We start from the raw sequence: 12118 nt of genomic DNA on the forward strand, positions 1-12118 counted from the left end.
TCAGAAATGCTATGAAAATGTCTCTTCTTTAAAGTTCATGGCAAAAAGAGTTGACAAGAAATCAGGGGGAGGTATAATGGGCAAATAAAAAGCATTTTAAATAGGGCTTTTGATTTAATGGTTAATTCAGTGTGATTTAATTATATTAAAAATAATAATGAGTTAAAAAATTAATGCAATTAATCATGCCCCCGGACCGTAATAAGGAACTTTCCTACCATCGGAGCAATTCAAGCTTAAAATACTGTATCACCATTATGTTTTTACGAGTATCATTCAGCAGTGGGCAGTAAGCGCAACTCCAGATGTACAGGCAACAAACACACTTACTGACAGCAGACACACAAGATGAGGACGCGTTCTTCCGGGCAAACACAGCTGTAAACTATGTTTAACTTGACACAGTGTCCTAAAAATGCTGTTAATGATGTGGCACAACCAAAGTGAGATGCTCCAAAAGCAAATAAATCTACCTCTGACAGATTGACAAATTCAATTGCAAAATGGATTGCTGTGGACTGTATGCCAGTGATAGGTTTATGTTCAATTAGAGCTGCACGATTAATCATTAAAAGATTGCGATCTCGATTCAGACACCCACGTGATCTTATTCCTAAATGACAATGATTCAGCTATGTATGTTAACGTTCCCATGGCATGCCTTTGTAAGGCGGTCAAATGTAATTTTGAAATTTGCTTCGAGACGCGTTTTTAAAGGTTGAAGTCCTTTTTAACTTGATATGGCATCTAAAAAACAGCGATCCTGCACAAGATGCTGAATAAACTAGGAAACGCAATGGCCAAAGATGTTAGTCTAGCGCAGTGGTTCCCAAACTGCAGGGTACCACCATGACTGGTTAATGGTGCCACAAAATCTCTGCTCAGTTCAGTATTTTAATAGCTACCTATGCTAAAAAATATGAGCAGTATCAAGCTCTGACTCAATTCGGTAGCCACGCGCTGTTTGATTTCAGCTGGCTACTTTCAAACGCTCACATGTGTATGTCTGCCCATGTGCTTGTGTCCTGTGATGAATGCAGCTGCGTGCGTGAACAGCCAAATGCTCTTTTTTTTTTTTTTGTCAAAATGTTAAATATGGCCAAAGAAGGCTGAGAAAAATATGTCCTTATTGTTTATCCTTTCGATCTTTCATTCAAAATATTCACAAAAATCTATCCTCTACTGGATATCACGAAATTGCAAACAAAACACAAGTTTCATAAAAATAAAAATAATCAAAAACAATTTTTGTCAAATGTATGTGTGGCACAATTATTAGCACCCTTTTATTCAATACTATTTCCAACCTCCCTTTGCAAAGATAATAGCTCTGAGTCTTCTCTTATAATGCCTAATGAGGTTGGAGAACACATGGCAAGTGATCTGAGACCATTCATCAATACAGAATCTCTCCAGATCCTTCAAATTCAGATGTCCATGTTGGTGGACTCTCATCTTCAGATCACCCCACAAATTTTCTATGGGGTTCAGGTCAGAGGACTGGGATGGCCATGGCAGAATCTTGATTTTGTGGTCAGTGGACCATTTTTATCATTGTCCTGCTGGAAGATCCAGCTAGGGCCAATTTTAAGCTTTCTGGCAGAGGCAGTCAGGTTTTGATTTTTTTTATCTGTTGGAGTTTGATAGAGTCCATGGTGCCATGTTTCTGAACAGGATATCCAGGACCTCTGGTTTAAAAACAGCCCCACAACATTAAAGATGCAGCACCACATTTAACCGTGGGCATTATCTCTGTGTGCGCCAATCCCATCTCTGGTGTTTGCTGCCAAAAAAGCTCTTTTTTTTGTTTCATCTGACCATAGAACCTGGTCGCATTTGAAGTTCCAGTAGTGTCTGGAAAACTGAAGATTCTTGAGTTTGTTGTTGGATGAGAGCAGAGGCTTTTTTCTTGAAACACTCCCAAACAACTTGTGGTGATGTAGGTGATGTCTGATATTTTCTGACCCCAAGACCCAACTAATTTCTGCAATTATCGAGCTGTCATCCTTGGAAATTCTTTGGCCACTCAAACCATCCTCCTCAGTGCGTGGAGACCATATAGACACACATCCTCTTACAGGCCGATTCTTGACATCTCCAGTTGATTGGAGCTTCTTAATTATTACCCTGATGGTGGAAATGGGTATTTTCAAAGCTATTTTCTTATAGCCGTTTCCCATTTTGTGAAGCTCAACAACCTTTTGCCACACATCAGAACTGTATTCTTTAGTCTAACCCACTGTGATTGATGATAAAGGGAATTTGGTTTGTGTGTAACCTCATATTTATATCGCTGTGAAATAGGAAGATATGGGTGAACAATTTCATGTTCCTAGTCACCCAGGTGTACTAAAAATGTCAAATATGAATAGGAATATACTTCAGATATATTTTACTCATAAGAATTTGTAGGGGTGCCACGTGTAACAACATGTGATGGAGCAGAACTGCGTACTGTTCCTTTAAGGATCCACCACCACTACCTAAAATGGCTGCTCGTTAGATTACCAGGTGTCAACAATAAAGGTAACAATAAAGGTAACTGTGAAGGACAGGGGAGAGGTTATTCACTGAAAGAAGAGAGATTTGAAACTGGGGTGAGGTGAAATTGAGGTGTGCCAAGCTGTGTAAGGAGAAAGAAAGTTTGTTTTTTTGTACTTTGATGTGGATTAGGAACACGATCGGAGGAGAGAGGAAGAAACAACAAAGCAACAAATTTGACAGTGCTTATCACCAGAGAGTGAGGCCTGGATTTTTCATAGCTGTTGATTGCACTTCTTGAGTGAAAGTGGAGTGGCATGAGTTCATAGGATCTTCAGTTGCCGAAGAGCTCCATGGTCAAGGTGTGATGGTAAATTAAAGGTCAAAAGTGGAAGCGTCAGGTGATTCCTTGATTCTTCTAACCTACCTTTATTCCCTTTTGTTGGACTCTCACTCTGCATCCTGCAGCATTGCCCACAGTCGTCATACAGGTACATGCAAACTCTCCGGGACCTAGCATGCACCATTTCAGAACTCTCCTACAGCCAGAACTCACTCTCACACATTTACATTCACCCACACTTTAGTAATTTTTGTTGTGTGTTTCGTTCTGTTGTAATTTATGTGCTAATGATTATATGCTGTTCTTTTTGTGTGAGTCTTAGACTCCTTGCTTTTTGCTTACTGTGAATCTTGTGCTACTTGAATAATACACTTTGGAAATTCAAACACTCTTTTTTTTTTTTTTTTTTTTTTTTTTTTTTTTTTTGTGAATTTATTTAAAATACATATAATGCATGTAATTGGTGGCTTTAAGAGCTATCTGGGTTAGAGGTATTAATTTTGACGGGCCCAAACCTGTCTGGCACCCGAATTTGATTTAAAATTATTTATTTAAATTTAGAACAGGGGCCGCCACCGTTACAAACACCTGCACAGGATCGGTACATCCAAATATCACACCTGCGGGACAGGTACAGGATGGCAACAACAACTGCCCGAGTTACACCTGGAACGCACAATCCCTCCATCAGTGCTCAGACTGTCTGCAATAGGCTGAGAGAGGCTGGACTGTGGGCTTGTAGGCCTGTTGTAAGGCAGGTCCTTACCAGACATCACTGGCAACAACGTCGCCTATGGGCACAAACCCACCTTCGCTGGACCAGACAGGACTGGCAAAAAGTGCTCTTCACTGACGAGTCACGGGGGTGATGGTCGGACTTGTGTTTATCGTCGAAGGAATGAGCGTTACACTGAGGCCTGTACTCTGGAGGGGGATCGATTTGGAGGTAGAGGGTCCTTCATGGTCTGGGGCAGTGTGTCACAGCATCATCGGACTTGAGCTTGTTGTCATTGCAGGCAATCTCAATGCTTTGCGTTACAGGGAAGACATCCTCCTCCCTCATGTGGTACCCTTCCTGCAGGCTCATCCTGACATGACCCTCCAGCATGACAATGCCACCAGCCATACTGCTCGTTCTGTGCGTGATTTCCTGCAAGACAGGAATGTCAGTGTTCTGCCATGGCCAGCGAAGAGCCCGGATCTCAATCCCATTGAGCACGTCTGGGACCTGTTGGATCGGAGGATGAGCGCTAGGGCCATTCTCCCCAGAAATGTCCGGGAACTTGCAAGTGCCATATGTCGTGGAGCGTGGAAAACGTTTCTTCCCCTCTCTGTAAGAAAACTCTCAAAGTTAGGAGTTCCAGGTGTCAAATGTTAGAGTTTATTGAACATACCAACAAACCCGAGATGTCAGCTGAGATCTGACTCTCTCTGTCAAAACCCTTAGTCCTTGTACAGTTTGTTATCTAGCATTACCTCATGCCTACGCCATCTTAATCTTTTGTATCCAATGGATTCTGTTTCCCACCATTATTTCACAGAGCCTCTAAACTCTTTTCAGTGGTGGGAACCTGGCTTTTATTTCAAAAAATAACATTTTAAATTCATTTAGCATGAAAATATACTTTGAGTGAATAATACATCACAATCTGAGCATATATAGTTACTTTGATTATTGGTTGTTAATTTTGAGCTTTGCTGTGCTTCCCAGAGTTTTCTCATGTCTCCGTACCATTGTTCTCTGCTACAGCTGAGGACACAGAGCAATTCTTGCAGCATCAGCACATTCAATAACCTCACATGCCCTCTTCTGGGTCACACACAGTTCAGGCTTTCTATGTTAGTTCTTTTCACATTTTTATGAAAATCTACTATACTTGCAAGTACCTTGGTGGAAGAGTGGGGTAATATCTCACAGCAAGAACTGGCAAATCTGGTGCAGTCCATGAGGAGGAGATGCACTGCAGTACTTAATGCAGCTGGTGTCCACACCAGATACTGACTGTTACTTTTGATTTTGACACATTATTCCATTTCTGTTAGTCACATGTCTGTGAATCTTGTTCAGTTTATGTATTAGTTGTTGAATCTTTTTATGTTCATACAAATATTTACAAATGTTAAGTTTGCTGAAAATAAAAGCAGTTGAAAGTGAGAGGATGGTACAACAATTGATAGAGTTTATAACAAGATAGAGATAATAAAAAAAATTGAATAAAAATTAAAAGCGAATAGAAAATATAAGTATATATAGAAATAACAATAAGACGTGTGTGTGTGTGATATATATATATACAGGTGCAGCTCAATAAATTAGAATGTCGTGGAAAAGTTCATTTATTTCAGTAATTCAACTCAAATTGTGAAACTCGTGTATTAAATAAATTCAGTGCACACAGACTGAAGTAGTTTAAGTCTTTGGTTCTTTTAATTGTGATGATTTTGGCTCACATTTAACAAAAACCCACCAATTCACTATCTCAACAAATTAGAATACATAAGACCAATAAAAAAAAAACATTTTTAATGAATTGTTGGCCTTCTGGAAAGTATGTTCATTTACTGTATATGTACTCAATACTTGGTAGGGGCTCCTTTTGCTTTAATTACTGCCTCAATTCGGCGTGGCATGGAGGTGATCAGTTTGTGGCACTGCTGAGGTGGTATGGAAGCCCAGGTTTCTTTGACAGTGGCCTTCAGCTCATCTGTATTTTTTGGTCTCTTGTTTCTCATTTTCCTCTTGACAATACCCCATAGATTCTCTATGGGGTTCAGGTCTGGTGAGTTTGCTGGCCAGTCAAGCACACCAACACCATGGTCATTTAACCAACTTTTGGTGCTTTTGGCAGTGTGGGCAGGTGCCAAATCCTGCTGGAAAATGAAATCAGCATCTTTAAAAAGCTGGTCAGCAGAAGGAAGCATGAAGTGCTCCAAAATGTCTTGGTAAAAGGGTGCAGTGACTTTGGTTTTCAAAAAACACAGTGGACCAACACCGGCAGATGACATTGCACCCCAAATCATCACAGACTGTGGAAACTTAACACTGGACTTCAAGCAACTTGGGCTATGAGCTTCTCCACCCTTCCTCCAGACTCTAGGACCTTGTTTTCCAAATGAAATACAAAACTTGCTCTCATCTGAAAAGAGGACTTTGGACCACTGGGCAACAGTCCAGTTCTTCTTAGCCCAGGTAAGACGCCTCTGACATTGTCTGTGGTTCAGGAGTGGCTTAACAAGAGGAATACGACAACTGTAGCCAAATTCCTTGACACGTCTGTGTGTGGTGGCTCTTGATGCCTTGACCCCAGCCTCAGTCCATTCCAGTCCACTTGTGAAGTTCATCCAAATTCTTGAATCGATTTTGCTTGACAATCCTCATAAGCATGCGGTTCTCTCGGTTGGTTGTGCATCTTTTTCTTCCACACTTTTTCCTTCCACTCAACTTTCTGTTAACATGCTTGGATACAGCACTCTGTGAACAGCCAGCTTCTTTGGCGATGAATGTTTGTGGCTTACCCTCCTTGTGAAGGGTGTCAATGATTGTCTTCTGGACAACTGTCAGATCAGCAGTCTTCCCCATGCTTGTGTAGCCTAGTGAACCAAACTGAGAGACCATTTTGAAGGCTCAGGAAAACTTTGCAGGTGTTTTGAGTTGATTAGCTGATTGGCATGTCACCATATTCTAATTTTTTGAGAAAGTGAATTGGTGGGTTTTTGTTAAATGTGAGCCAAAATCATCACAACTAAAAGAACCAAAGACTTAAACTACTTCAGTCTGTGTGCATTGAATTGAAATAATACACGAGTTTCACAATTTGAGTTGAATTACTGAAATAAATGAACTTTTCCACGACATTCTAATTTATTGAGATGCACCTGTATATACACTATATTGCCAAAAGTATTCGCTCACCCATCCAAATAATTGAATTCAGGTGTTCCAATCACTTCCATGGCCACAGGTGTATAAAATGAAGCACCTAGGCATGCAGACTGCTTCTACAAACATTTGTGAAAGAATGGGCTGCTCTCAGGAGCTCAGTGAATTCCAGCGTGGTACTGTGATAGGATGCAACCTGTGCAACAAGTCCAGTCTTGAAATTTCCTCGCTACTAAATATTCCACAGTCAACTGTCAGTGGTATTATAACAAAGTGGAAGTGATTGGGAATGACAGCAACTCAGCCACTAAGTGGTAGGCCATGTAAAATGACAGAGCGGGGTCAGCGGATGCTGAGGCGCATAGTGCGCAGAGGTCGCCAACTTTCTGCAGAGTCAATCGCTACAGACCTCCAAAGTTCATGTGGCCTTCAGATTAGCTCAAGAACAGTGCATAGAGAGCTTCATGGAATGGGTTTCCATGGCCGAGCAGCTGCATCCAAGCCATACATCACCAAGTGCAATGCAAAGCGTCGGATGCAGTGGTGTAAAGCACGCCGCCACTGGACTCTAGAGCAGTGGAGACGCGTTCTCTGGAGTGACAAATCACGCTTCTCCATCTGGCAATCTGATGGATGAGTCTGGGTTTGGCGGTTGCCAGGAGAACGGTACTTGTCTGACTGCATTGTGCCAACTGTGAAGTTTGGTGGAGGGGGATTATGGTGTGGGGTTGTTTTTCAGGAGCTGGGCTTGGCCCCTTAGTTCCAGTGAAAGGAACTCTGAATGCTTCAGCATACCAAGAGATTTTGGACAATTCCATGCTCCCAACTTTTTGGGAACAGTTTGGGGTTGGCCCCTTCCTGTTCCAACATGACTGCGCACCAGTGCACAAAGCAAGGTCCATAAAGACATGGATGAGTGAGTTTGGTGTGGAAGAACTTGACTGGCCTGCACAGAGTCCTGACCTCAACCCAATAGAGCACCTTTGGGATGAATTAGAGCGAAGACTGCAAGCCAGGACTTCTCGTCCAACATCAGTGTTTGACCTCACAAATGCGCTTCTGGAAGAATGGTCAAAAATTCCCATAAACACACTCCTAAACCTTGTGGAAAGCCTTCCCAGAAGAGTTGAAGCTGTTATAGCTGCAAAGGGTGGGCCGACGTCATATTAAACCCTATGGATTAAGAATGGGATGTCACTTAAGTTCATATGTGTTTAAAGGCAGATGAGCGAATACTTTTGGCAATATAGTGTATATGTGTGTGTGTGTATATACTGTATATATATATATATATATATATATATATATATATATATATATATAATGTATATATATATATATATAATGTATATATATATATATTCATGTATATGTATATATACAGTATGTGTGTGTGTGTGTGTGTGTGTGTGTATATATAATATATATATATATACGTATGTACAAATTAAAATCTGTTATATACAGATAGTGCAAGGAAATGTAATGGCAGAAGAGGTAGGATATGTTAGATAAATATAAATTGACTAAGCTGTGTATTGCACATAATTATTGCTCAATGGGGCAGTTTTAACTATTCATGAGAGGGAAAAAAGCTGTCCCTGTGCCTGACGTTCCTGGTGCTCAGAGCTATGTAGCGCCGGTGAGAAGGCAACAGTTCAAAAAGGAAGTGGGTTGGGTAAGTGAGGTCCAGAGTGATTTTTTTTTTTCCAGCCCATTTCCTCACTCTGGAAGTGTACAGTTCTTGAAGGGGGGCAGGGGGCAACCAATAATCCTCTCAGCAGTTCTGTCCTTTGTAGTTTTCTGATGTCTGATTTCGTAGCTTAACCACACCAGACAGTTATTGAAGTGCAGAGGACAGACTCAATGACCGCTGAGTAGAACTGTATCAGCAGCGCCTGTGACAGGTTGATCTTTCTCAACTGGCGAAGGAAGTACAACCTCTGCTGGGCCTTTTTCACAATGGAGTCAATGTGGGTCTCCCACTTCAGGTCCTGGTAGTGCCCAGGAACCTGAATGAGTCCACTGCTGCCACAGTGCTGTTTAGAATGGTGAGCGGGTCAATGTTGTGGTGTTCCTCCTAAAGTCCACTATCATCTCCACTGTTTTGAGCGTGTTCAGCTTCAGGTTGTTTTGACTGCACCAGATGGCCAGTTGTTCAACCTCCCTTCTGTATGTAGACTCATCGTCATCTCGGATGAGGCCAATGACAGTAGTATTGTCTGCAAACTTCAAGAGCTTGACAGAGGGGTCCTTGGCGGTGCAGTCATTTGTGTACAGGGAGAAGAGTAGTGGGGAGAGCACACATCCCTGGGGGGCACCTGTGATGATTGTACAGGTGCTGAAAGTGAATTTCCCCAGTTGCTAGCTGATGAAATTTAAGAGCTAAGACTCTTAGGGGAAAGTTCATCCAAAAGTAAAAATTCTGTCATCATTTACTCTCCCTCACATTATTTCAAATCCATGATTTTCTTTCTTCTATGGAACACAAAAGATGTTTTCAAGAATACATTGACCAGGGGTTGTCAAGCTCCACAAAGAGCAAAAATTACAACCATAAAGTAGTCCATATGACTTGAGTGTTATGAATAATTCAGACTAAACAATATTGCTTTTAATCCATTGATAATTGTGTTTCGTCTGCAGGTTTTCAGCTGGTATACGATTTATCAAAGCCCTCTGGGAAACGTGTTAAAAGTGTGAATGTGCTGTGTACTGAGTGTCGTGTGCCCCATTATGAACCACTAAACCCTAAGAAGGTATACAAGGTGGTGTTGCCCTCATATCTGGTGGACGGAGGAGACGGGTACTCTATGATCAAAGAGCAAAAACTCAAACATGACAGCGGTAAGTCATTAATTGTGTTTATATTACTGCACATTCAACTCAATATTTAGGGGCCAAGCACCACAGGAGTTTGCAGACTAAAATTAACCAATTCAGTGAGGTTTCAGTATGTGAGAAAACATACTTTTTCAAACTCGTCCTACATGTTCTGTCCTATCTTCACCAAATTTGGTGAATTTTGGACAATGGCAGTGAAACTTATTAAAAGCTTTTGGATAGACCAAACTGTTCATGTGTATCACATCAATGATTTGACAGTGAGGACACCATAGACGAAGTTAGGCCGTGTCCTCACAATGCTTCAACATATTGGCATGAAGCTGGTTGAGTATCATTGTTACCATGTTCTGACCATACAAGAGCAGTTTGGTGACTGAGCCACCTACTGGCAAAGTTGCCATCAAAAATGCACAAAATGTGTTTTGGAATAATAGCGCGCAACAGTCGGGTTCCGGAAGTAAAAATCCCATAAAGGTTTTCCATAGATGAATTGATTTTTAACAATAACTTATAAACCTTTAAAGACCTAACGTGAGCTCCAAGGATGTTAATGCTTGGTATATGCTTGTTGAAGCCATCCGTCTGCGTTATTTCAACTTCATTTTTTTAAAAATCCCGTTCAATAGAGGGACTCCAGGTGAACAACTACAGTACCTGTCAGTGTCGTAGTACTCGAGTCCGACTCCAGTCACGATATTGATGACTCGTGACTCGTCTCGGACTTGAACACTAATGCTTGGACTCGAGCACTGGGTGCATTCTGACTCGAAGGAGAGGACTCAACCATTAACTTTTGCGTTCTGCCCTTTTATGGCATGAGATCACATGCATGTCATGCCATGTACTGGTTGCGCAAACGTGAATCTCTGCGCTCGCACGCAGATTTCCTTTGCTTTCACTCAAAACTGGACGCGCACTTTCAAATCTCCCTGCTCTCATTCAGAGAGTGCGTGTGCCACTCAAAACATGTGTACTCGCAAATCTATTATAACGCAAAATAACGTCTGTTTATTCATACAAATATTCTGCCTCTGTAGACGTGGTATAGCAAGGGAGAATACTGGAGTTTGAGGAATCAACTCGCCATTTGGTCGTGGTGCATAATACATGGTTAAAGTCATACTGTAAGAATGAAATTCTGATGCTCACTGACAATGTAGGAACATGAGCAAATCAAATGACAGAAACTGTTAACAAAGAACACGTTGGTCCTCAAAACTTTCACCTCAGTAGAAAACGTACCCGCACAAGTTTGTCTAGAACGCATAAAGTCGAAATTCGAAAATACATGGAACAAAATCGTAAATCATTATTACGAGTTATAATTGTAATGGGAACGTAAGATTATGTTGATGTGTTAATGCAATTATGAGAGGTGCAGTTTGACATAGAGATGGAGACTGGCTCGTGTGATGTGAGTTTATCACAGATGTAGGCTAAAACAGTTAAGTAACCCCATTGTTAAAAGGACAAACATCCATCCATCCATGAAAAATCATGTGAATTGCTCCAAAGTCTGAATTATAATGAATTTTGATAATATAACACTAGAGGACAATACCTGAGAATAAATAAATAAACTTCAAATAAATGGCAAGGCAGCACTGTTGTTTACAGTGGAAAGTTGTTTTTCTGACATCTAATTTTTTTATTTTCTTGATTATTGTATAGACCTATATACAACATTGTGATACATAAATAAAATTATAATTATTATAATAAAATTCTATCACACATTATACATTTGCACATACAGTGAAAATCTTTTTTTTTTTTTTCACATATCCCAGCTAAGCTGGGGTCAGAGTGCAGGGTCAGCCATGATATGGTGCCCCTGGAGCAGATAGGGTCAAGGGCCCAACAGTGGCATGTTGGTGGTGCTGGGGCTTGAACCCCTGACCTTCTGATCAGTAACCCAGAGCCTTAACTGCTGAGCCACCACTGCCCAACTTATTAGTTCTCAAGTAATTATTCAAGACAAAAAACAGTTAGTATTAAAATAAGAACAAAGAAACAAATGAAGAAAACTGTGCTTAAAGTTTCTAAAAGCAATATCAAACATTAAGAAAAAAAAAACCCTACAGAGATTGTATTATTATTGACTTGTATGCAGTTATTGGTGACTTGACTTGGACTCAACTCGGACACAATATTGGTGACTTGGGCTTGAGCAGTAAGGACTTGGACTCGACTCGGACTCGAGATCTAGTGACTTGACTGCAACACTTGTACCCGTGGTACAGCAGTGAAAGATCCACCAATCAGAGAACTGTGGCCAAGAAAGCCCTCAAAATAAGACCAGAAGCGATCGCCCACTTCAATGACACACTCTGAATAACGCAAACGAGTCGGTTTCCCTGCACTTATATATTTGTGTATATCAGAATATTTTGCAATAAACTATATTGTTTCCATACTTATTATCAGTGACCTAAAATTCATAGTTTATACATTTCCATAGTTTTATATTCGATCGTGTCATTCGCAATGCTTCATGGGATTGTAGTTCGTGCCCTGGTGAAACACGGCAAGTACACAGACTTGTACCTTTGACTTTTTGTCGGATT

The 12118-nt window shown here is 40.9% G+C and overlaps 1 protein-coding gene across 4 annotated transcripts in view; it reads left to right on the forward strand.

Annotated features, from left to right (window-relative positions):
• Positions 1-12118, forward strand: part of nt5e (5'-nucleotidase, ecto (CD73)) — a 45472-nt gene that overhangs the window by 30895 nt on the left and 2459 nt on the right. For 3 of the 4 annotated variants that reach the window (XM_051654785.1, XM_051654786.1, XM_051654788.1), the window contains one exon: positions 9351-9551. The exons of the other annotated variant lie outside the window; for it this stretch is intronic. In XM_051654785.1, coding sequence (XP_051510745.1) covers positions 9351-9551 — 201 coding nt within the window. The remainder of the gene's footprint in view (positions 1-9350; positions 9552-12118) is intronic. 4 annotated transcript variants of the gene reach the window in all.

This window comes from Myxocyprinus asiaticus, chromosome 25 (genome assembly GCF_019703515.2).
Source record: "Myxocyprinus asiaticus isolate MX2 ecotype Aquarium Trade chromosome 25, UBuf_Myxa_2, whole genome shotgun sequence".
NCBI lineage: Eukaryota > Metazoa > Chordata > Actinopteri > Cypriniformes > Catostomidae > Myxocyprinus > Myxocyprinus asiaticus.